Below are 26,940 nucleotides of genomic sequence, written 5' to 3' on the forward strand. Positions count from 1 at the left end.
GCATATTTATAAGATGTTTGAAGTACTTGTCTGTTAATTCCACCATTTTTATCATTTCTGGGTATGTTTCCATAGACTGTATGAAATGTTTCCTACCACTTGGCATATCTCTTAATTTTTGATTAGATGCCTGACATTTTGAATTGAATGTTGTGAAATCCTGGGTTTTGTTGTAATCTTTTAAAGAGTATTAGACTTTGTCCTGGCAGGGAGTTAGGTTACTTACTGAGCAGTTGACCTTTTCAGGGCTTGTTTTTAAGCCTTTTAAAGTTCTCTAGTAGCTTTTACTCCGGGCCCTACAGTCTAGGGGTAGTTTACCCACTACCAAGGCACGACACTTCTGGGGCCTCTACTGCGTGTTCCATGATTTCAACCAAGTCTCTCCAGTCTAATTGTTTGGAACTCAAATGATTCCCAGCCCTGTGTGAGCTTTGACAATTGTTTGGTTTACTGCTCCCCCAAAATTGCTCTTTCCTAGCCTTTGACTTTCACATGGCATATTCACTGATTTTTATTCAGCTAAAGATTCAGAGGTACTCCTAAGCAGATTTCTGAAGCTCTCGTTCCATGTAATTCCCTCTTCTCGAGATCTCTGCCCCACAAATTCCAACCAACTTGGCCTCCCCCATTCCCCGTCTTTTCAGCTCAGCGAGCCCCGGGGTCTCTCCGTTTCTTCTCTGCACCACACACTGGAAACTGCCTCCAGGCAGAGAGCCAGGGTGACGTCGGGCTCGCTCGTCTGGCTTTTCTCTTCTCTCAGGTAAAACGGTCCAGAGCTGCCTGTCGTCCAATATCTGGAGTTGTTTCGTCTATTTCGTTCAGTTTTCTAATCGCTTCCAACGGGCCACTAAGTCCAGACCCATTCCCTCTTCTTGCCCAGAAAGGAAGTCTTAAAACTCCTTACGGAAAGTGTAAATTGTTTTTATAAACGATGTTGGTTATGGTGAAAAGCAGCTTTCTCTGTGATCCCCCCAGAATAAACGCCGATGGGGTCATTCATTCCGGTGGTGTCCTCCGGCGCTCCAGTGTAGACCCTCAAGTAACTCCCACACGCTTTACGTCAGGGCTGTCCGCGCCCACTGTCCTCCCGCCCCACGGCGCCAGGCGCGCTCGCGTTCCGCGCGCAGCCTCACTGCGCCTGCGCGGCGTCTGGACGCCACACGCTCCCGGAAGTGGGAGGTGTCCGCCGGAGTTTGTGTGGCCGCCGCCGCGGGAACGCGAGCCCGGTCATTTCTCAACGGAGAAAGGCGAGGCTGTCGGGCTTGGCCGAGTGAGCGTGAGCGAGTATCCGGCCCCAGCAGCTGTCTTCTGGCGTGACAGCCGGCATGGAGGACCCACCGAACCAACAGCCCGGCGGCGAGGCCGTGGCTCCCGCGCAGCAGGAGTCGCCGCGGCCGGAGTCTGGGGAGGAGCCGCGGCTTCCGAAGCCTGAGGTGAGGAGTCGGCCCGCGCCCCGCCGTCTGCGTCCGCCGCCCCGGGCCCCCGCGCGCCCCGGCACCCCTTATTCTAAGGGGTTCCGCGGCAACTGCTGTCTGCGCGCCCCTCGACCCCCGCCCCGCGAGCCTGTGCTCGGGGTGCTTGTCACTGAGTTCTCGCAGGGCCGAGTCCCCCTCGGGATGACAGTAAACAGGGAAGACGAGAAGTTCTGTGAAGTGCGGTTTGTCAGTTCTGGGTGGGGATTCTGCTCCACGCGTTCTGTGTTCACCGTCGCGGGGGCCGTTCTTTCTAGCCCTGATCGGTAAGTGGTCAGCTGATGTCTCTTTAAAATCGCACCATATGCTCTAGGGATATCACTTCTTAGGGTTTTGTGGGGTTTTTTTAAATAAAAAAAGTACACACCAGCCTATTTCCTTCTCTGCACCTATTCGAGCCTCGTCTCTTATTTTTGCCTGTGTAATTACTGTCTCGTGTAGACATAGTGCATGATTGATTTTCTTCATGTTTTTGACATTTCTGTGGTAGAACCTATCTACCTTGGCAAAATTGCAAGACGGTCTTAACTAACGAATATAATTATTGTTGACTGGCGCTGCGGGGGGTAAATAATCTGATACTAAAATTGGTCTTTTTCTAGCAATAACTAGCAAATGTTGAGCACCTCATAAGCTGGGTATTTGCAAAAGGCGTCCTAGCTCTTGCTGCTTCCATCTGTAGTCAGTTTTCACGTTGCAGCTACAATGATCTTAGGACAACATGGATTTGATTGGCTTACTCCCCTCAGTACCTTCGATTTGCTGCCTGGTGGGGTCTGGCTCCTGTCCCCCGTTGCTAATTGCATCTCACACAGTTCTTCCCTTTTGCTCTACGTTCTCCTGGCTTCCTTGTGTTCTTTTGACTTGTGCTTCTTGTGACTTTTACATAGTCATTCTGCTTTTTAAGTTGTTACTTTCAAAGAGGCCTTCCATGTCTCTTCTCTATAGAGAACCACTCTTCCACCCCGTAGGTCAGTTTTAATATTAATTTTCAGGAGCTTATTTTTAGTAAGAGAAGTGTCTTTGAATATATACTTCATTATATTTGAAAGTCTTTGAAACTTTGAGATATAGCAACTTGAGGCCTGGGTCAGTGTTCCAGATTGGATTTAATGACTGCCATGTTTGTTACAAACTTATTTTTGGATATTTTTACTAAATGACGATTCAATTTTTTTTCAACCCCAGTTAGGCAAAGTTTTTGATTGGAATTCAGCTAGTAAAATTCCTTTATCCTTAATGTCAGCTTTTGTAACAGAAGCTGTTGTGTTTTTATATTTTTAACAAGTAGGTCCGAATTTCATCAGAAACCTTCTTTTTAAAAATTTTAATTAAGAAAAATTCTGGTTTTTTCCAGCATGCAGATGAACAAGTTTTTCTTTTCTTTTTTAAGTGGGTTAAGTTGGCAACAGAATAATGGAAACATTTTCAAAACGTGTTTTCAAAATGTCTTCTGTACAGAAAATTTTCTTTTGATAAGCATTTACTTTCTAGCTTATTGTTAAGACATTTTTTTCATCTTGAAACAACAGATAGTGTTCATTTAAAAAATAGCTTCTAAGGATCAAGCTACAATCCTCTTCTAAATAAGAAAAAGCAGTTTTGTCCTTATTTGTGAAAGAAGATATGTAACTCCTCTTTTAGTTCAACAACACTTTAAAATACTTTGCCACAAGATAGCAAACCTCTTTTTGGTATAAAAGATGTCCATGGTCACTTCCCATAATGTAAACAATTCTCTTATTTGAGATAAACCATACATCCACTTAATCGGGCACATGAAAATTTCAAAATGTCACAGTTTTGTGAAGTTGAATATTTCTCTATTGTTGAACCCATCTCCACTTTTCTCGTGATATGACTACTACTGTATGTGACATGTGACAGTTGGACATAGAGACTGAGCAGATGCCAGTGCCAATCTACTAAATTAGTAAACTAATATTGTGCTTATACAGATGAATAATATATCTAGGGTTTTAAATATTTTCGTCTGCTCCTTAGTAGATTGACTTGAGCATCCTTTTTTGGGGAACCGTTAATGTAGACCTGAAATTTGGGAGGGAAACTTGAGAACTGGACTTTGGTTGTGGCCAGAACTTCACTGAAGGAGAAAAGGTTTATAATATAGTAACTCTACAGTTTTCTTGAATAACTGATGTACATGTAACTTTTGGAAATTATGAGTTTTGAAACGGAGTACATCTCATTCTATGCCTTGGGTACTAGAAAGTTTTGAACTAGATTTGCAGTCCATTTTGTTTTTATGTTGGGCGAGTTCTGTTAACTTCATGAAATGAAGTTGGATAAAAAATTCTCAGGAGGTCACTGACTTATACATGCATAATGTAAAAGTCCATTTAAAAATTGGTTCATTTAAATTTTAGAATATTGTTTGTGAAAAGGGGTATAGCCTGTGATGGTAATAAGTTACCATTTATAGCCACTGTGGATGTGTATCAGGAGCCTGATATATATAATCTCATTTAATCCTTATAGTAATTCTGCCTAAATACTATTTACCTTTATTTACCACTACCAAATACCATTTGAGACATACTATATTTTATAGATAAGGAAACTGGAGATCAGAGGCTAATAAATAACTACCCAAGATCAAACTGCTAGTAAATGGTCACCTGGGGCTCTGTACTGAGGTGGCTCAGACTCCAACACCAGAGTCCTCTTTTTATTTAGCTTCATTGCTTTTGAGGAACCTCATGACTCAATAGAGCAGGGTAAATTGTATTGGAAACACATCTCTTTTCTTCCTGTTCTGTCCTCCCTCCAGTAGCTGCAATGGGTACTTTTCATCAAACATATATCATGAAGAGGCCTCAGGAGTTTGAGTCTTTAAATCTATGGTGTTTATACTAATTATAAACTATATTCTTTTCTTTTTCTTTTGGTAGAAAAAGCAACGGTGTAGATATGATGGCCAAGAAACAAAAGGATCTAAGTTCATCACCTCCAACGCAAGTGATTTCAGTGACCCAGTTTACAAAGAGATTGCTATTACGAATGGTTGTATTAATAGAATGAGTAAGGAAGAACTTAGAGCTAAACTTTCAGAATTCAAGCTTGAAACAAGGTAATTAAAAATAACTTTTTAAAATTATAAAAGTAGTTCATGCTCATTTTAGAAAATCCTGAAAACACCAAAAAATTAAAAATCTTTTGTAATCCTACTGTAAAGAAATAACTATTATTAACGATTCAAATAACAAATTCTTGTTTGTGAATCTTTGTATGCAACTGGGATTATTTTTGTCAGTCCTTTAGATGGTAGAATAGGATTGCTGAGTCAAAGTCTACAAATATTGTAATTATCTGCCAGCAATGTTGAAGGGTATCTAGGGTATCTATCTCATCATAACAAGTGTGTTTTCTATTTTTTTAGTTGCTCATTTAGTTGATGGATAATTATATTTTATTAATGAGATTCAATATTTTTCTTTTGTCCATTTGTATCATTTTTACAAAGAGAGTTTGTTTGGAATCAGGTAATTAAAAAAAAAAATCACTTAACCAGGATATATTTTTTTGTTTTAGTTTCTAAAAATGCAGGATGACAGTATGCATTATGTTTAACTGTATATTGAATGAGAAAACAATGCAGTTTACTCAACTGTGTATATTTTTAATGATATGTACACCTACCTAAGTTTTCAATAATTTTTTGCAAAACCTATCACTTTATTTTGACTTGGCACGACTTTTGGAGTCCAGGAAAAATATATATACATTTTGATAAACAATAGAACTGCTAGGCATCAAGACAAAACTTGACTATATGTAATAGATGAAAGCTGTTGTTTCAGGATATCCTTGAATCCTTATTCTCTTATAAGTAGTATTCCTCCTCTTTGTTTTAAAATAGAGCTTCACTGGATTTCAAGTGAGCACAAATATATTTTTTCCCTTCTAGACTGTCTACATCATAATTTGTGAAGAAAATTTTGGCCTCATTTTCCCCTGACTCTTTCTATTATAAAGGTATAGCCTGTAGCCTACAGATGATTTTCTGAGCAAAATTTTTGTCCTTCCCAGGTGTGAAGAACAATTGCTTACTCCTGGCTTGCATGGGAGCTAGAGATATAGATGTATGTTTATGCATTTATTCAACAAGCCCGTATTGAATTCTAAGCACTACACTAGGCATTGAAGTTATAAAGGTAAATACAGATATGTTCCCCACTTTGGAAATCTCAGTCTTTTGAGAAAACACAAACAAATAATCACAATACAGAGTGGCCAGAGATATATTGGAGGTCTGGCCAAGGACAGTGTGAGAATACAGAAGACAGTATTTCTCAGGAATTCAGGAAGGTGACATTTGAACATTTGAATTGTGCCAAGCAGGAAAGGGAGGGAGGTATTACTGGCCAAAAGAACTCAAAGACTTTTCTAGTTCCTGTTTGTATGTTTTCTGCTACATGATCTTGCCTTTTCTTCAGCTCTTGTACAGCTGGAGGTTTAGAACATGAACATATACCACATATTCAGGCCACGGCTTATAGTATGTTTTGTCTGCGGTACATGATGGACCTGTATCATGGAGAGCAGGAACGTTTGACGATGATACTGAAGTGATAGGTTGTAGCCAGGTTGTGAAGGAATCTATGCAGAATTCTGCATTTTACCTTATAAGCAGAAGGGAGCCACTGAAGATATTTAAGCAGGAAATTGGTATTAGTGCTCAGTTCTCAAGTAAAGAGTGAGTTGGAGAATGATGATAGTGGAGGTGTTTGCCATTGTCCAAGAAGCTAATGGGATCCATAGCAGAGAGAATTAAGGAGAACCAGATTCTGAATATTTTTCTGAGTTCGAATTGCCAAAAATGGTGAGTATTTAGATGTGAAAGAGCAAGGGATGTGTTAAAGATGACAGATTTCTATCCTGAGCAACTAGTTATGTTTGTGCTGCTGCTAAGTTTGTAGGCATCCCTTTAGTAAATATAGTTTCTCCAAAAAAAGGAAAGAAAAAAGACAAAGTAATCCAAAGTCATCGCATGGCACAGAGGTCACTCACAGTACTTTAACATGAAATGGGTTAAAGCGTTTCTTACTAGGTTTTAGTAATTTGGAAAATCCTAAGCAAATAAACATTATGACGTTTTGTCTTAAAACAACAATCTGGTTATCAGTGTTTTTGAGTAGGATTCCTTTTTGGTGCTTCAGTTGTAGTTTAGAAAGGAAAACAAAAGAGTAAAAAAAAATTTTTAATAGCCACTGATTGGCGATGTGACCAAAATGCCTTACCTGGCACTGCATGTTCATTGCAATGTAGATCCTCTTATTTTTACTACTGTATTGTATTTGCAGGCCAGTACATGATTCAACTAAGTAACACTGAAGTAAGTCTGAGCACTAGTTGTGACTTAATTTTTTGAAGAAATACATTGTTTGGAGAATGTGATCACCATTACCAGCCATTGTTATTTTTGTAGGAGGACCCTCTCTCCTCCCCCCACTCCATTTGTGAAACATATATTTTAAGCTGTTTGTATACTGAAATCCCCTAAATCATACTGTACCCATGATAAAATTTAAAAACCTACTTCCAATTGAGAACCTGCTGAGTGTGATAATGTTCCTCTGAACACAGTTTTCTCTAGGGTATCTTCTAAATTAGTTTTCCTAGTTAAGTAGCTAACAGACATTCAACTTTATATGTGAGGCTCATAATGCTTTCCTATTCATATGGATTTTTTAAGTTGTCTAACCTACAAAAGCCAAAAGAAAGGAAAGATATAGCATAATATGTGAAATTTACCTGAATTTTCCTATTCTGGAATTTGTATTGGGGCAATAGAATAATTGAATACTAATTTCCGTTTTTGTATCATGTATGTCATCTTAGTATGTCAGGCATATGGCCGTGTCAGTGTTATAAGCTGACAAGGCTTGGAGAAAATGCTTTTATGTACTACTAAGATGAAAAGTTACTTGTGAAGGAAAACATTGATGTTTTATTAAACATTTTATTTTAATTCTTTGATAACTTAGCTTTCAGTTTCGCTTTCCTTGTATTTATTTTAGCTACCATTTGCTAAATTATGCTGTGACTATCATTGTTCAGCCCAGTGCCATTAGGTAAGAATTCTGATTCTTGACTGTAAAATTCAGCTAAGAGTAATTTTATTCTTCTTTTACTTAGAGGGGTAAAGGATGTACTGAAGAAGAGACTGAAAAACTATTATAAGAAGCAGAAGTTGATGTTGAAAGAGAGCAGTTGTACTGACAGTTACTATGACTACATTTGTATTATTGACTTTGAAGCCACTTGTGAAGAGGGTAACCCACCTGAGTTCATACATGAAATAATTGAATTTCCTGTTGTTTTACTGAATACGCATACCTTAGAAATAGTAAGTGCATTGTTATGTATTTTTTGCTATATGTTAATTAGCTTGATTTACTCATTTCACAATGTAAACATGTATCAGAACATCACATTGTACCCCATGAATATATACAATTATTGTTTGTCAGTTAAAAATAAAATTAGGGTTGGCTGGTTAGCTCGGTTAGAGTTCAGCCTTACAACACCAAGGTCATGGGTTCAGATCTCCGGACCGGCCAGCTGCCCCCCAAAAATTAAGTTAGAAAAAATATGAAACATTAAATATATATGTGTGACTGAAATATGTTCCCCCAAACAACTGTTAAAAGCATAAACGTCAAGAGGAAATCTCCACCCACTTAGTGAAACTCCTCAGAAGGAGTAAATGTATAGGCCTTATACAGTATCTTAGAAGTCCACAGTAGAGTTTTGTCACACTAATAGTGGGACTCATCTTAGAGTCCATGCCTTTGCACAATATATTTTAGTTTTATTTTTAGCAGCAGCTATTCTGGTGTTTACTAGTAAAGCGGAGGATCTCATTTGCTGTTTTAGCTAGAGTTGGAATTCTGAAAGTGGGCTTTTTGCTCTTGTGAAGTTTGTATCAGATTGATTAACAGAAAAGCTGTAATAAAGCAATTTCAGACACTATGTCTCTCCTTTTCCAGTAGCTGTATGTATAGTGTTTTTTCTGTTTGCTTAGAACATCTGCGTGGACTCTGCATCTCCTGGATAGTTAAAAAAAAAAAAATACAATGCCTAGTCCTAGTTCTAGAGATTCTAATTTAGTTGTTCTCTGGTAGGACCCTGACATCAGCATTTTTTTAAAGTTTCTCAGTTGGTTTTAAAATGTAGTCAGGCTTGAGAACCATGCTGTAGCCTAATGTGAACTCTGATCTCTAAGAATGATAATTTACAGAAATCACCTTTTGACCTAGAACTAGCCATCTTTTGGGTGGAAAGTTCATGGGGGAGATGACTTATATAACCTTGGTTTCTAAGCCATATCATATGTGTGCTTTGTGTACCTGTCAGTGCATTATTAGTTCAGGAAGTCATAGTAGGAGTTCTCTAAAATAATATTGTTTGCCTTATAAAATCTGAGTGAGGATATATCATAACATCTGATCTATCCAAAAGTCACTTCTGTGATATTGCCAGTTGCCACCAACTCAATGTGAGTAAGTATAAAAAGGCTTTGTGCATTAAAGTGCGTAGATTTTTCTTGGTGCTCTTCAGAGCTTCTTTTAGTTATCTTCTTAATCAGTCTGTTTCTATAATTTCCTTGTCCAAAGCAAATTAAAGGTAAATAAATTAAAAGGAAAAATGGCAGCTATGAAAGCAAATAATCTTGCAGAGCCCACTTTTACTTTGTCTCTTACTCAAGGAAATTGCTCTAGTGATTCTCCTCCTTCATTCAGGCTTTTATGATGTATTGCTTTCTACTATATTGTTCCCATCACATACAGACATGTTATTTTTCACTTCTTCACTTTATCCAACTGCACTGCCAGCTACCCCTTTTTTGGTTCCTCTTTATGGCACAATTCTTCAAATAGTTATATATACTCCTATCTCTGTTTCCTTTCCTCCCATTATCTCTTAAACCCATTCCACTGTGGGTTTGCATTCAGTTAAGTTTAAGCTGTATATTCCATCCCATTACTCCACTAAAATCACTTATCAGCGTCATCTTCGACTCTTACCTAAATCGTGGTAGAATTGACCACACTCCTTTTTGAAACATTTTCTTCAAGTGACTGCCAGTACACTTCATTCTTCTTGATTTTCCTCCAGCCTTACTAGGTTCTCCTTTTGCAGTTTCCTTTGCTGGTTTCTCCTTTTCCTCCCAACTTCCTAATATCAGATGTTCCAGGGCTCAATCCTATCTCTTTTTCTCTACCTACATCCTCTCCCTTGATGATCTCATCTAGTTCGATAGCTTTTAGAAACTCTTATCTATGCTGATGACTTTCAAATATATATCTCCAACCTGGACCTCTGTCCCAAATCCATACTGCTTACTTGACATTTTTACTTGGACATCTAAACAGACATCTTAATATGTCCCAAGTTGAACTTATAACCTCCAACCTGTTCTATCTTCAGCTTTCCCTGGCTTGGGTGATAGCAACATTTTCTAATTCTAATCTAGTTGCTCAGTTCAAAAACCTTGGAGTCATCCTTGACTCTGTTTCTCTTACATCACACATCCAGACCATCAGTGATTCCTGTTTGTCTCTACCTTCATAATATATCCAGAACCCGGCCACTTAACTGAACTACTATGACTCCAGTCTGAGCCCTAATCATTTCTTGTCTGGATTTGCTGTATGTGCCATCTGATTGGTCTGTGTGTTTCTATTATTGTCCCCCTAAGTCAGTTTTTAACACAGGGCAACATAGTGGCTAGAGTAATCCTTTTAAAATATAAGTCAGATCATTTTACTCCTCTGCTCAAAACCCTGCTGTGGCTTCCCGTTTAACTCAGATAAGAGTCACATTCCTTTCATGATTTGTCCTCTTGTTAGCTCTGATTGGTTCCTCTCTTACTATTCTTTGCCTCACTCATTCCACTCCAGCCATGCCATCCTGCTTGCTGCTTTTCAAAATGCCCGGCATGCTCCTCCTCTCACTTTCCAAGACTAGCCCTAGTTCCCTTCCCTGGGAAGTCTCCCTAGCTAATTCTCTCCTTCCCTCCCTCTCTCTCTCTTCCTTTGCTTCCTCTCTCTCTTCCTTCATCCCTCCCTCCCTCACTCCCTCCCTCCCTCCTTTCCTCTCTTCCTTCCTTCCTGGTCCCAATTCTTCCTTAAATCTCACCTCTAAATGAAGCCTATCTGATTATCCTGTTCAGTACTGTAGCTTATGAACATCTGCACACACCCAATGTTTCTGATCCCCTTTACTTGCTCTAATTTTCCTTTACTTTTAATAACCCTCATCACCTTTTAATTTAGTATGTAGTTTAAGTGATGATTAAATATTTGATCAATGAATGCTTAGTTTTCTATAGAATTATTCTATTAAAAGTATTAAATAGTGAATGAAATTTTGTTAATGTTTGTTATATTTAGTATTACCTGATTGTAATGGTAAGGGAAATTGCAATATGTTTTTGGAAGACTTTCATTTAAAACTATAAAACAAAATAATGATACTTAAAAGGATATAGACTTCATTTATCTATGGTATTTCATTAAATGGAATTTTTCTGCAACATGTCTGGTAAGTAAACCGTGTCTAACTTTTGAAGTTCACATGTTTTGCTGTTCTTTACCTTTGCTCTTTTGCAATTCTTAGCAACCATTTACAGATATCTGCTTAAAGATTAGTGCGCAAAAAAAATTTATTCTTAGGAAATGTAAACATTTACTTTTCCTAATTTTTTAATCTTCTGCCACAAAGAATATTCTTTGTCTTTTTCTCTATATACAATAAGAAAGGCAGCATGAAAGCTGCTTGAAGAAGTTAAAAATTGTTACACAAATTAGTATTATCGACCCCTAAACTACTATATACATGTACTTAAGTTTTGAGTGTTCAGAATTTAGTGCAATTAAATCTTTATATGAAAAGAAAGGCTATCCAGAAGTGAGAAGGCAGTAACCCGGAGCTAACTTATTATAACTTGAAACTGCCATTTCTTCAAAAGAATTTATTATTTTTTTAAAAACTTAGTATCTTGAAGTAGAGCTTGCATTAATAGGCCTTATAGTTTTAAAATATTATAAACAAAATTATCAACATTTTTCTTCTCAGGAAAATATTTAAATTTTTGTTTGAAGGCTTGCTTTCAGATACTTGCTTTATCTTAAAAATTTTTTAATGTAAATTTTTTTAACTTTTTAATTTAAAAATTAGGGTGCTTTGGGTGAGAGGAATTATCCTTAAAACTCTGGAAAGATCTATGAACACCTAAAAAATGACAACCTGCTACTTCTGGATTTGTTGTGTATCGTGTCATGTATCTGAAGTCATGTAAAGTGCTTTAACTTTCTGTCTTTTCCTCGTAGGAAGATACCTTTCAGCAGTATGTGCGACCAGAGATAAACTCACAGCTTTCTGATTTCTGCATCAATCTTACTGGAATTACTCAGGTTATAATGCTGTCTTCTTTTCTCTAGAGTGTGAAAGAGGTTTTGAAATTGGGAATTTATTTTATAGATAGTTTAAAAAAATAATTATTGTTATGAACAATTTAAATTAATGTGATACTTTTCTTGCTTGGTAAAGATCTTTCATATTGTAATATTGAGAAAAACACATAAAAGCAAATTTTACACCTGGTAGTATATTTCTCAGCCTTTCCTTTCAAGGAGCTGTAATGGTGAATCTAAAGGTTTCATTTGTAAAATGAAGCATTAGCAAAGTGAGTTAACATACTGAGCTTGAAGTTAAATTTTAGAATGTCTTTTTCCAACTGACTGTATATATATATCTCAATTTTTTTAGGTCTCTGATTTTGATTCTAATGGAGTAGGCCCTTTGCTCATTTATTTAGCTATTCCTTCCTTTCTTGATTCATTCACACCACCCATATTTAAATGCCTACTACAATATATGCCAAGGTACGAGGGATACAAAGACAGTCAAGTCAGTCTCTGTCCTCAGTTCAGTTACAGTCTGTAAGTCAGGAGGAGAGACAGAATAAACCAGTGATCACAATATGGCTAGGAAGACTGACAAGTCAGTGTTCTGTCAGGGTTTTGTGGGAGTCTATAAAATGGACTTCCGTATGTGACAGAGGGAACGGAGGGCTGTCCTGGGAAAAGCTTCCTCAAGGTGGTGAACTTGGGCTGAGTCATGATAGGTAAATAGGCTGAAAAGAATGGCTGGATATTGCAGAGGTGAAATGGCAGAACTACAAGTAGCTCAGGGTGTTTCAAGTGTGTATGGGCTAGTGAGAAGATGGTCGAGGTAGGCAGGGGCAAGCCAGATCTTGAAGGGTCTTGTGCATATTTTTATCCTGAAAGCCTTGGAAAGTGTTGGAGGACGTTAAGTGTGAGAGTGATGCGATGGACCAGACTTACATTTTAGGAAGGTCCGTCTGGCAATGGTGGGTAGTATGGTGTGTAAGGTCTGAGACTTGTGATGGAGAGACCACGTAGGGTACTGTGGTTTTCAACTAAGCAGTGTTTCTCTTTTCTCCACTCTGGAGAAATCAGTAAGCCGCTAAGTTGAGGCCTGTAAAACGAGAACTACTGGGGATGATCTGAAATCTTAATTTTGGGAGACGTATGTACTTCAATTTAAAGCAGTCCTTAATACTTAGCTATAAACACTTTTAATAGTCTTAAGTGAAACTTCAGGTTAATCCAAGTCAGAGAAATCATGAAGAGTTTAAGACATAGATGAGTCTTTCTCATACTGTTCTTTACTTTGAACTTATGTCTGGGTATTTGGTGAAGGATTACATGTAGCTGCCCTGATTTTTATATATTTTACTTTTATATCCTCAGGATCAGGTAGACAGAGCTGATACCTTCCCTCAGGTCTTAAAAAAAGTAATTGACTGGATGAAATTGAAGGAATTAGGAACAAAGTATAAATATTCCATATTAACAGATGGGTAAGTATTTAAGAAAATTATCTTTTTTATTTTTTTGGTCTACTTTTTAAGATTAAAGATATCCTGATTCATTTAACTTTTATAGTAATCACAGAAATAATGTATTAAAGATCCTAGAGTCACCCTACCGGAAACAGTATTTTCCCTTTTACATTCTTACTCCTACTTAAATTTTGAATCCTGGAGATGAAAGAGAAGAGGGGAAGCAGTGATAACAGTCTGATCCAGAACTGAAGGACTAGAGAAAGATAAATATTTATATGTAAAACTAAAGTGACTTTCCTAAAACACTGTTTTTATCATGACACTTCCTTGCTCAAAAATGTTCATACCATTCAGCTTGGCATTCAAGGTTCTCTCATCTCATCCCACCCTACTTGTTTAGCCTGATCACCTGTCACTATTTCTCTTTACTCTGGTAGGCTGGCCCATGAATTCACGTGGCTTAACTTTTTAATTATTTTGTTATTCATGCTTTTTTCTCTACTGAGAGACTCGTATTAACTACTTCTGTATCACTATTCAAAGCCTTGTGTTTACCTGGACACTCCAGCTCACACTGATCTTTTTTTCCCTTGAAGTCTTATAATCTCTATGATATGTCCCATTTATGTTGACATCTGACCATATATTCTGATATTTAATCTTTATGTATGTAAGACTTATTTTTGCAAGGAAATTAAAAATCCTTTCAGAGTAAGGACTTTTGTTGCCTGATAGTCTTCTATGGTGCTTTCTACAGTGCTGAGCTCAAAGTGTAAGCTCAAAGAGTATTTGTTAAATGAAAAGCCAAATGGGAAGATCAGAAAGATTAAGACAAAGATTACAGGCATTGTGCCAGGGCAACTCCTATACCATATGCCATCAAGGTTCATAGAAAAAAGTCCTAATCAACTTCTGTTTCAAACTGTATACTTTAAAGCTGAAATGTTGCCAACATAGAGGGTTTAGATACCCTCTCATACAACAAGAGCAGATCATTGAATTTAATCACATCATAATTGTGTTTGGAAATAGAAGTTTGGAAAAAGATTGATGTTGATGGACCTCTTCAGCAGTCTATTATTGATTTCATGAATGAGCAGTGTTCCTGCTAAAGTGTAATGTGTTAGGTGTTTCTGTCATAACACATTATATGCGGTTCTGTAAAAACCTCACAGTCTGGGACAAGTCATTCAAAAATTAATTGATTTTGTAACCAGAGCACTAATAAAAACAATAATTTGATACTTCTAGAAATAATTTGGGTAGCCCAAGGTAGGTGGAGGTTGTCTCAGAAGATATTAAAAATGCACAGAAGTAGTAGAATCCCAGGGACAGGTGCTTGTTTTTAATTTTCTTAAAATTCATTTGACAGTGGTCGTGTTGCCAGTATAGCAGCTGAGTTGTTAACTACTTGGTACCAGCTACTTTTGCCTGTTTCAGGTTTTTTGTTTGTTTTTGTATTTTATTTCAAAGCATACCAAAAGAATTTACTGTTATGATAAACCTGGCATTAAAACTAAATTTGTCAGTTATTTAGAATTATGAAAAAGTTCTCAGCAATATAGAAGTCTTCCCAGATAATCAGAATCATACAAACAATCAAAATAAACCTAATAAGAATTAATTCGTGAAAAAAATTTAGTATGCTCAACTTTTTTTTTTTTTTGCTTTTTAAAGTTTTTGGATCCCTGTACCAGCAAGCCACCAAAAATAAATAAATAGTGTTTTGTAGAAAGTGGGGTTACTTAAAGCTCAATGTTATGTGAAAATATGAGAAAGTAACGTAACATGTGTAAGTGAAAAAGAAATAGAATGACTTAAAATACGCATTTGTAAAAATAATATAGCATTTATTTGATCTATTTTTTTTCACTGTTTTTGATTTCTAAGTTCATGGGATATGAGTAAGTTTTTGAACATTCAGTGCCAACTCAGCAGGCTCAAATACCCTCCTTTTGCTAAAAAGTGGATCAATATTCGAAAGTCATATGGAAACTTTTACAAGGTAAACTTTCTATATTTATTGATCATACTGCTCTTGATGGTAAATTTGTTAAATTTTGCATGTACATTAAGTTGTGATATTCTAGGTGTTTTTCACAGAAAAAGCCCATATAATTAGTTGTTACTTTTCAGATTCCAAATTAATTATGTTTTTTTCCTGTTGTTTTTTGGGGGCTGGCTGGTATGGGGATCTGAACCCGTGTCCTTGGTTTTTATTATAAGGCTGTGCTCTAACCAACTGAGCTAACCTGCCAGCCGCCCAAATTAGTTATGTTTAAATTAGAAAGATAAACCTTTTTTCTCATTCAACCTCTTAACTTCATTTGAATAGGTTAACTATATATACATGACAGAGTTTTGGAACTGTAAGAGTATTCAATATGTGGATTGTTTGTGGAACAGATGCTCCCCACTGAATTTTAATTTTACTGTACTTTCATCAAAGTTAAAACATGTGTGGTGTAAATCTTTAAAATAATACAGAAAAGCTTATAAAAAATGGCAGTCTTCTGCCCCAGCCCTCACCAGAACTGGTTCCTATTCTCCCAAGGTGAACACTTTCAACTTTTCTTTAGCTTTTTCTTCAAACATTTACCTTTATGTTTCTAAAGTGCATGTTTATACATTTCTTGAATTTTCAGTTTGAGATGTCTATTGAATTCCTGCAGTGAAAGCTGAAGATTCAGCTCTAATTAGCCACTACTGCATGTCTTTCCCGTCCCTGCATCTTCTAATATAGATATATTAGCTTTATAGTCAAATCATTATTTAGTGTTTCAGTCCTATGACTGTGGTGAATATTCACAACTTTTCCCTAGGTGTAGCAATTGACTTCTTTAGTTGTTTCCTTATCCTATTACTGTCCATTCAAACTGTAAATCCCTGCTCAGTACTCAAAACACTCAGCTACTCTACTCTGTTGGTTTTTCTTTTCTTCCTTGGAGATACCTTTCTGGAGCCTTTAGCCTTATTCTAATCTGAATTATTTGTTCTTCAGGTTTCTTCTACAATCTTCCTAGAGGATTTCCTTTGCTTCTCTATCATGTGATCATGTGTCGTCATCTTTCTCCTTTTGCAATTTCATTTTGGTGAAGGATGTCCTAAAGTACTTTCCTGAGAAAAGATGCCTTTTTTTAAAAAAAATACAAACTTTTATGTCGCTTTAACATTTTTTTTAAACTGAGCAATATGCATACAGAAAAGTAGAATTTAACAGATCGTTTAAAGTGAATACCCTTGTAATTTCTACCCACCTAACTCCCTTCCTTCCTCCCAGAACTAACCATAATTTATACTTTCACAGTAATCATATCCTTGTTTTTTCTTATAGTTTTAATATTTATATGTATACCATAACTAAACTTATAACTATTATAACTAAACTTATACCATATAGTTTAGTTTTGACTGTTTCTGAACATGATATAGTTAACTTTACACTGGCTGCATTATTGATTTTGTTTTTGCTTGCAGTCTGTCCATGTTGTATATAGCTGCAGTTTATTTACTTCATTGCTCTATAGAATTCCTTTGTGTGAATATACCAGAGTTTATCTGTTCCACTTTGGCTGGCCATTTGGGTTGTGTTTAGTTTTGAGTTTTTGTGAACAGTGCTGCTATAAACATTCTTGTACATGTCTTCTGGTACCTTTGTGTACTTATTTCTCTAGGATATAAATCTGGGAGTGGAATTGCTGGGTCATAGGATATATGCATTGTTGACATTACTATATAAAATGTAAAAATAGTTTACCAAAGGGAAACCAGTTTGTACTCTTGTCAGCAGCGTGTGAGTTTACAGTTGCTCCACGTTTTTGCCAGCATCTGATATTGCCAAACATTTTTAATGTTTGTAAATCTGGTGGATGTGTGATGCCATCTCACTGAGGTTCTAACGTGTCATTTGCCTTATTACTTTTGAGGTTGAACTCTTTTTTGTATGTTAATTACCCATCTTGATTTCTTTTTTGTGTGTGTGTGAAGTTCATGTTTAAATCTTCTGCCCATTTTTTTAGAAATTAGGTGGTTGGTCCTTTTGTTATTTGTTTGTAGATCTTTGTATAGGATAGTAATCCTCTGATTATATTCGATACATTTTTTTTCTTTTTTTTTGGATTCTTCTTTTCACTCATTTTGTGAATTTTAGAAAAACTCTTGTTAAATGAAAATGCAAACATATGGAAATAGAGTTATAATGAACGCTCATGATCCAGTCTTGCCAGTTATAAATTCATGGCCAACCTTGTTTCATTTATATCCCCACCTACTCTCTTTTTCCTTTTTATTTTGAGGCAGAAACCAGACATTATCTCATCTGATCTGTAAATATTTCATTATATATCTCCAAAAAATAAGGGCTCTTTTCTAAAAGCATGACCACCATATTATTATCACATCTAAAAAATTAATAATTTCTTATTGTCAAATAGTTATGAATATCATACATGTTTTGTTCTCTTTTATCTTTTATGTGTTGAATCAGGATCAGAATAAGGTTCACACGTTTGCAGTTGGCTGATATGTCTCTTAAGTTTTTTAATCTATAAGTTCCCTTTCCATCTTTCTTTTTTTCCCCCTAGCAATTTATTTACTTTTTTTAAAGAAACTGGGCCGTTTGTCATGTAGTGTTTCCCCGAGTCTGGATTTTGCTAATTGTATCATGTGTTATAGTTTCAAATGTGCCTTTGTCCTCTGTATTTTATGTTAATTTGTACTCAAGTTTAGGAGCTTGGTCACTTCTACTTTCTTTTTTTGCTATCCCTCCCAGATGGTAATGCATTCTTACATTAAGGCATTCTTTCTCAAATCTATAATTTAGAAGAATAATTTACTTAAATTTAAATTATTAAATTCTAAATTATTTTAAAACCTTAAAATAATTTTCAGGTTTCCATAAAACTATTTACATTCACAGTATATTCGTGTAATCAGAAAGTTGTAGATACAGTAAGGCAGTAAAATTCCCAGTGCTCTTTTGAGTAAAGAATGATTTTTTTGTGTGTGTGGATCTGTGTATTTTGGTCAAGTTATTAGCCTACTCTTTTTGTGTGTGGTTCTTCCCTCTTTGTTATAGATACCAACTCTAATGCCAATTACTAGTATCAGTGGAAGAAACTTTTAGTTTCCTTTTTAAAAAATTTCCTCCTCCTCTTTTGTTTTATTTTGTTTTGCTTTGTTTGCCTTATCCAAGTAGACCTAAAAGTCATATCACAAATTTCTACTATATACAATCCTAAGAAGGTATGGTCTGTGGTGTATGATATGTGCAAGAGTATCTTTTTACTTATTTTAAAAGTAAAAATGACTTTTTACCCAAGCTTTCTCTGGGACAGAGGGTGGAAATAAGTAATTAAACTTGAGATTAATCCCTCTCTTTCCTTTTTATAAATTTAAAAAATGTATAAGGTTAAATTTAATACATTTTTGTGAAATAACTGGCTTAAAATAGGATTTGATTTTTCTAAAAGTAGGCTGAAACAGTATGAATAAAAATGTAGCCTAAGACACAATATAAGATTTTGGGACAAAAAAACAAACATCAGGCTGAAATGTGGCTTTAGCATTTACAGAGTTATACAGAATTATACAGAATTATTACAGAAAGTTAACTGTTTCTGGCACTGTTATAATTTCATTATTTCTTTCACAGGTCTGTACAGACTGTCCATGACTTACAATAGTTTCACTTATAATTTTTTAACTTTACTATAGATTTGTCATCGTATTAAATGCATTTTCAATTTACAATATTTTTGACTTAGGATGAGTGTATTAGGATTTAACTCTGTCGTAGGTTGAGGAGCATGTGTTTATACATTAACATGCTGTTTTTGAAGTAAAAGCAAAGAATGAAATATATCTCTTTACTGTGAAACCTGTGCTTTTTTTGTTGTGGTTCTGTACAAATACTCAATTTTGGGTTGAATTTAAGATAAGGTTATGTGGATTTTATTTTCCATGGAAATTAGACAATTTCTGCCCTCGCTGTTCATGCTTATTAAACAGGAAAAAGCTTGCTTACATATATGGAAGGTTGAAAACGGCAGTGAGGTGTTCACTGCTTTCCTATAAATGACAGGATACTCTTCTTTGGCAGAAATCCACAACTTTTCTAGGGGCAGAGCATTAAGTCACATCTCTAATGTACAATCAGATTATGTCTGCAAAGTTCTTTTCTCAAAGTCAACTTCTCAGGCTCCAGCAAAAGATTCAGAGAAAGAGTCCCTCAACTATTTATACTCTGGTGTTGAAAGGGAAAAAAAAATATTTAATTTTTTCTCACAATTTTTCTAGGTTGCTTTCAATAAGATTTGAGACTTTCTAATAGTTTTCCTATCAAGCACAAGCAAAAGTGTGAACATTTCTTGATTTCCTGTTGCAACATGTTATTCCCAAAGACTCTGGTGCCTTTGAAATTCAAGAATCTTGTCACTTGAAGTCAAACATTTTATTCAGGATCTTATAGGTACTTGTTCAGCTGGTTTATGTGATGAAAAAATGTCTGCTAAGTAGGCTAGTTTTTGCAGCTCTTCTTCAAACCACTCAGCAAAATCTGGCCTCCAGTTTTCCTGCCTTTCACCCTTCAGCTCAGATACCTTGTTGAGAACTTTTTCTTGCTAAACCAGAGGAAGCAGGAGGTTGTATGTTCTTTGTCCAGGTTTTAACACAGTTTTTGAAAACACGATGGAGTGAACTGAATTTTGTTTAGAAAGTTAACTGTTTCTGGCACTGTCCAAGACTTTTCATTTCATCTCTGAAATTTTATTTTTCTATTGTGGTAAAATATGCATAATATAATATTTACCATCTTACCCATTTTTAAGTGAATAATTCGTTGTCATTAAGTACATTCACATTATTCTGCAACCACCACGTCCATCTCCAGAACGTCTTCATCTTCCAAAACTTCCAAAATTCTCTACCTATCCAACGTTCTTCTACCCCCAGACCCTGACAACCACCATTCATTCTACTTTGTCTCTATGAATTTGACTTCCCTATGGACCTCTTATAAGTGGAATCATAGTATGTGTCCTTTTGTGACTGGCTTATTACATTTAGCATATTGTCTTCACAGTTGTTCATCCATGTTGTAGTGTGTGTCAGAATTTTCTTCTGTGGTACAAGAATTTCCTTCCTTTTAAGGGTGAATAATATTCAATTATATGTATACAGCACATTTTTAAAAAATTTATTCTTTGGATACTTAGGTTGATTCTACCTTTTGGCTATTATGAATAATGCTGCAGTGAACATGGTGTGCAAATAACTGTTTGAGTCCCTGCTTTTAGTTCTTTTGGGTACATACCCAGAATTGGAATTGCTGGGTCATTTGGTACTAATCTCCATACTTTTTTTCACAGTGGCTTCACTGTTTTACATTCCCACCAGCAGTGCACAAGGGTTCCAGTTTCTCCACATCCCTGCCAATACTTGTTATTTTCTGGGGTTTTTTTTGGGGGGGGGGGTGTTTAATAATGGCCATTCTAATGGGTGGGAAGCGGTATCTCCTGGTGGTTTCGATTTGCATTTTCCTCATGATTGGTGGTGTTGAGCATCTTTTTGTGTGCCTGTTGGCCACTTGTATATCATCTTTGTCTATTCGGGTTCTTTGTTCATTTTTTATTTGCGTTTTTGTTATTGTTGTTGAATGTATGAGTTCTTTATTTTGAATATTAATCCCTTATCAAATATATGACTTGTAAATATTTTCTTCCACTCCATGGGTTGCCACTTCACTCTGTTGATAATTCCCTTTAATACACCAAAATTTTAAATTGTGATGAAGTCCAATTTATTTTTTCTTTTGTTGCTTGTGTTTTGGTGTCATAGCCAAAAAAACATTGTCAAATCCAATGTCATGTAAGCTTTTATCCTATGTTTTCTTCTAACAGTTTTATAATTTTAAGTCTTACATTTAGGTGTTTGATCCATTTGAGTTAATTTTTGTATATGGTATCAGGTAAGGGTCTGACTTCATTCTTTCGCATGTGGATATCCAGTTTTTCCTACACCATTTGTTGAAAAGGCTGTTTTTTTAACATTGAGTGTTCTTGGCACCCTTGTCAAAAATCATATTACCGTGTATGTTAAGATTTCTGGACTCTATGTTTTGTTCCCTTAGTCTATATGTCTATCTTTATGCCAGTTCCACACTGTCTCTATTACTATAGCTTTGTAGTAAGTTTTGAAATCAGGATTTGTGAGACTCCAACTTTGTTCTGTTTTCAAGATTGTTTTGGCTATTTGGTGTTCCTTGAGATTTCATATAAATTTTAGGATGGAATTTTGTATTTCTGCAAAAAAATCATTGAGATATTACTATGCATTGCATCGAATCTGTAGATTGCTTTGGATGGTATTGATATCTTAGCAATAGTAAGTCTTTTAATTAATGAACATGGGGTGTCTTTCATTTATTGGCGTCTTTAATTTCAGCAACATTTTATAGTTTCCATTGTACAAGTTGTTTACCTCCTTGCTTAATTTAAGTTTATGCCTATTATTTTTGATGTTATTCTAATCGGAATTGTGTTTTTAAGTTACCATTTTAGATTGTTCATTTTTAATATACAGAAACACAGTTAATCTTTGTCTATTTTGTATTCTGCAATTTTACTGTATTTATTAGTTCTAACAGTTTTTTTGTGGAATCTTTAAGGTTTTCTATACATAAGATCATGTCACCTGCAAACAGGTTATTTTACTTGTCTCTTCCTTTTTGGATGCCTTTTATTTATTTGTTTGTTTTCCTTCCCTCATTGTTCTGGCTAGAAATTCCAGTAATACGTTGAATAGAAGTGGTGAATATGGGTATCTTGTCTTGTTCCTGACCTTAGAAGAAAAGCTTTTAGTCTTTCACCATTGAGTTTGATTTTAGCTGTGGGTTTTTCATATGTGGCCTGTTATGTTGCTTTAACTTCCTTCTATTAGGTTGTTGAGTGTTCTTATCATGAAAGGGTATTGAATTTTGTCAAATGCTTTTTCTGCATCAGTTGGGATGGTCATGTGGTTTCTCTTCATTCTGTTAATATGATGTATTATGTTGATTTTCATGTGTGGAACCATCCTTGCATTCCATGAATAAATTCTAGCTGATCATGATGTATAATCCTTTTAATACGCTGTTGAATTCAATTTGTATTTTGTTGAGGATCTTTGCATTAAGATAGTTATAAAGGATATTGGTCTGTAATTTTCTTTTCTTCTGGTGTCTTTGGGTTTGGTACTAAAGTAATGCTGGCTTTATAGAAAGTGTTGGAAGTGATCCCTCGTCTTCAATTTTTTGGAGTAGTTTGAGAAGAATTGGTGCTAATTCTTTAAATGTTTGGTAGAATTAGCAGTAAAGCTATCTGGTCCAGGGCTTTCCTTTGTTGGGAGGCTTTTAATTACTGATTCAGTCTCCTTCCTGCATTTGGATGTATTCAGATTTTCTATTTCTTCATGATTCAGTCTTGGTAAGGTTGTGTGTGTCCATAAATTTGTCCCTTCCTCCTAAGTTATCCAGTTTGTTGAAAAAGTACTTTTTAGAAGCATTTTCTAAGGGATATTTAGTGGAAAACACAGAGTGCATTGCTGTATTACAGTTTAAGATAACTATTGATGTTTATCATGATGCTTTTACATCATTTGTTTTGAGATTGTACCAATAACTCTGTGAGTGAACAGTGCTGATGTTAGACCCATTTTACAGATGAAGAATCTGAGGCTCCAAGTTGCATCGGTGACATAGCCATACAAAATACAGAACATAAAACTTAACAAATCTTCTTGATAGGGATATGCAGAAAACATAACAATGGTTCTCAAAAGTGAAGGAGCATATTGGAATTTGGGGAGTTTGTGAGATTTTTTGTATTTATCAAAATGGAGTAAGTTTTTCAATAGGTTGGAAAATACCATACAGTATCATCTTTCATTCTTGATCTTCATTATCTTTAGTCATCTAAAAAAGGCTAAATATTCTTTGTATCTGTCTAAGGAGCCTGTCAAGTAGAATAATACATTACAGAAAAATACTATGCAAAATAATTAGTTTGGCTTAAAAAGATACATCGTCAACTTAAATATCAGAATAATGCATTCCCTTTAGTAAATAATTTGTTAAATTACAAAACTGCAAAGGTTTTAGATGTCTGAGAATTCTATTTGTCTTTTCAGCCAAAACTCTACTGTCATTTTTTAAAGCTGTGAAAATTTGTTAATTGTTTCTTTCGTTTGACCAAAAGTATTGCCCTTTCCCTAACTTTATTTAGCTATTAGTGTTAATTTTTGGTTTCTGGTTTTCCAATTTAACTGTGGCTTATATTGCAGTTTAGAACACTAAAGAATTATTTACTGAGCTCTTTATTTTTCAGGTTCCTAGAAGCCAAACCAAACTGGCAATAATGCTTGAAAAATTAGGAATGGATTATGATGGGCGGCCTCACAGTGGTCTTGATGACTCTAAGAATATTGCCCGAATAGCAATTCGAATGCTTCAGGATGGATGTGATCTCCGAATCAATGAGAAAATGCATGCAGGACAGCTAATGAGTGTGTCCTCTTCCTTACCGATAGAGGGCACTCCACCTCCACAAATGCCACATTTTAGAAAGTAACAGCATTTTTGTCTGTGGGATCATTCTAATTGGAGTTGCTACGAAGAGGTATTGGATGAATACTTGTTGAATTAGTCCTGCAGTACAAACTTCAAGCACCTTAAACATTAAAAATCTTATTACCGTATAGTAGATAGATAAATATATGTATGTGGACAGATTTTTGTGGGAGGACATATTAAATTCTTTGTCACCAGCATTTTTGATATGAGCAGTATTTGTTACACAGTAACAATTCCTGCTTAGAACAGAATTTTATAATTTAAGGAGTCCAAGTTACATTCCTTTTGGTTTTAAAATGCAGATTTTTATTGGCTCTTCCCTTCAATGTCATATCTTATTGATGTTAAAATATAGAAAGTATATCTACATTAACATCATTAGATTAAGTCATTTCTTAAAATGCAGAGAAGACTGGAAAATAGGCCTTATCTAACCTTCAGATTTTGAGAATATCATAGTCCTTTTGATTTTTGAAGTTTATATGTGAAGTTCAGCTATATGTGGTGAATTTCACAAGTACTTGTTACATATATCTGCCTACATTTCTTTTCAACTCATAATTGGAAGACTTGTGAATAAATTAAGGACCTGGTTAAAAATTCAGTTACTGATGGGTTTAATGAAAAGTCAGAAGAAAATGCTATTTAAAGGAATATCACAAGGGTAGTAGCTCAAACTTTATCATACATAAATAAATCAGTGGGTTTTTTTGGATTTGGTTGTTTGATTTCCTTCTGCCTTGGACATACATGTGTCCTAATTCTTAAATCTAAGAGACCATGCTTTGAAATAGACTTATAATTAAGGGTCACCACTTAATTTTACATTTGTATTCAATATTGGAAGTGAGGTTAATAAAGTCAAATAATGCTTTTTACCATATCTTATGTTTTTTTGTTATTAAAAACTCCATTGACTACCAGTGGAGTTAGTCAATAAAATACTTGCTTGTCTGATTTTACATAGTAAGTGGCCACTAAATGTTGAATAGTTAGTTCTTAACTAATTCTAAAAACAAAAGTCTGTTTTTGAAGTTGCTAAGTAAAACTCTCATCTAGAAGTTAAAGATACGTATTTGCAGAATTGAATTTCCCATACAGCTTTCATGGAACAATTTTATTGATATTTTACCTTTTAATAATAATTGTGGTGCTACTTTATTTTAATGATTTATATATTCAAATGAATTTCCTGAAAGTTTTCCAACCCTGGTACATGGAAGAAAAGTCAGAAAGTAAGCATTCTTCTTGGCATGAGAATTCTCTACACAGGGCTATATAGGTTTCTTTCCTGAGCCAATGAATTTCTGCCTTTGAGCAATAATCATATAATAAGCATAAAAAAGAATAATGTGTGGATAACAGAAGGCACAAGAGTATGTGATGTCCTTAGACAAACAGTTATGGATTACAATAAAACAAGAAAATCTGTGTATTTTAGGTTTATACAGTAAACTCTTGGGGTGAGAGGAATATAAGCTGAGTTGTTCATGAATCCCAGATAGCATTAAATGATATATTGTAAAGTATTACTGAAAGTTTTTAAGAATTTCCTATAAATTCTTACTGTGCCAGGACAGAGGAGTAGAAAATAGCAAATCACTGTTGAGGTGTGGATGCCAGGAGGTCTACTAGGCACACTCCTTAGGAGATTATTCCACATAGCAACCTTACTGTAGGATTCAGATTTATGGCCTAGCAAAATTGTTACTGGCTCTCACTTTCTTCCAGAGTTGCTCATGATCAGCTGAAACTGCAATTGGAAAATCCGAGAGTAGCAAGGAAATATTACATTGCCCTCCTTTTTTTTTTTTTTTTTTAAGTCAAGCTGACAGCTTTGCTTATTTTTCTTTTTGCCAAACACCCAAGTACTGACAACCTCATTTTGAATTTCTTTTTGAGACCTTCAGGATTATAAGTTCTGGGCTGGCCCATGGCTCACTCGGGAGAGTGTGGTGCTGATAACACCAAGTCAAGGTTATTTAAAAAAAAAAAAAAAAAGATTATAAGCTCTCAGTATCCTTTGGCTCATCCAAATATTTTACTGTCTTATTTTAAATCACTCTGTTGACTCTCCATCATCCCCTCTAATTTGATTTGAGATTTTGCTGAGACAAATCAGGCCTGTTCTGATGAGATGATCTAAACACCGGGAGCACTGCTTTCTACTCTTTGATTTTTGCTGTGTTCTGTTGTCTTTACAGTATATAGTGCAGATAATTCTTGCAAGGAAAATGCATAGGAGATGCATGTTGTTCTCGTATCCCAGTCAAGACAATATTAGTAACATTTTATTCTTGTTAATTTTGATTTATTTTATTAATACTAATAATATATTGTTATTATATTAATACTTATTAATAGCTGTTTATTAAATAATAAACAAACAACCCTTTGTTTTTTCCATAATCATCAGCTATGTTCGTTTCCCTTCTATGTTTCACTTGCTCTGATATATTGATATACTGAGTTTCTGCTGTGTTATTTCAAATCCACAGTCTTTAGAACCAACTGAGGTATATGCCTAAGCACTATATTTTGTCCATTTAAAAAATTTATTTTGTGTTCTTTGGGATAAAATACTTAATATTTGCTCTGAAAAAATATTTTTCTGATATGTCTTTTTTGCCTTAAGATAGACCTGCTTATCCTGCCTCCTAGGGACAACTTTCTACTTGGTTGAAATGAAAAATTATAGGAGTCACTAACATGTTTCCTACTAAAAGAGAGATGGTATCTCTAAAGACTAGTTTAAATGGTGATTTGTTTAAAGATGGGACCAGTTGACCTTAAATACATCATCCTGCATATTACCCCAAAAGTGATAACACCAAACAGAGTAATTTGGAGGAGAGGGAAAGAACTGGTTGGTATACAGTTCCTGGGAAGAGGAGGAAGCATGGGCAGTCAAGATAATAATGCATGTTTGGCCTAGGCTGTAGGTGGAGGCAGCACAGAAACTA

At 35.4% G+C, this 26,940-nt stretch overlaps 1 protein-coding gene across 2 annotated transcripts; it reads left to right on the plus strand.

Annotated features, from left to right (window-relative positions):
• Nucleotides 1-1,182: 1,182 nt before the first annotated feature.
• On the plus strand, nucleotides 1,183-24,823 carry ERI1 (exoribonuclease 1). 2 transcript variants are annotated; one of them, XM_063077258.1, is made up of 7 exons: nucleotides 1,183-1,433; nucleotides 4,385-4,563; nucleotides 7,632-7,842; nucleotides 11,831-11,914; nucleotides 13,277-13,386; nucleotides 15,262-15,376; nucleotides 23,733-24,823. In XM_063077258.1, the coding sequence occupies exons 1-7, from the start codon at nucleotides 1,326-1,328 to the stop codon at nucleotides 23,973-23,975; spliced, it is 1,050 nt and encodes a 349-aa protein (XP_062933328.1). In that variant the 5' UTR covers nucleotides 1,183-1,325; the 3' UTR covers nucleotides 23,976-24,823. The 2 variants fall into 2 exon arrangements, with proteins under 2 accessions (XP_062933328.1, XP_062933329.1); XM_063077259.1 differs by lacking the exon at nucleotides 23,733-24,823 and adding an exon at nucleotides 16,373-16,452.
• Nucleotides 24,824-26,940: the final 2,117 nt, after the last annotated feature.

The sequence above is a fragment of the Cynocephalus volans genome, chromosome 13, assembly GCF_027409185.1.
Source record: "Cynocephalus volans isolate mCynVol1 chromosome 13, mCynVol1.pri, whole genome shotgun sequence".
In the NCBI taxonomy this organism is placed as follows: Eukaryota; Metazoa; Chordata; class Mammalia; order Dermoptera; family Cynocephalidae; genus Cynocephalus; species Cynocephalus volans.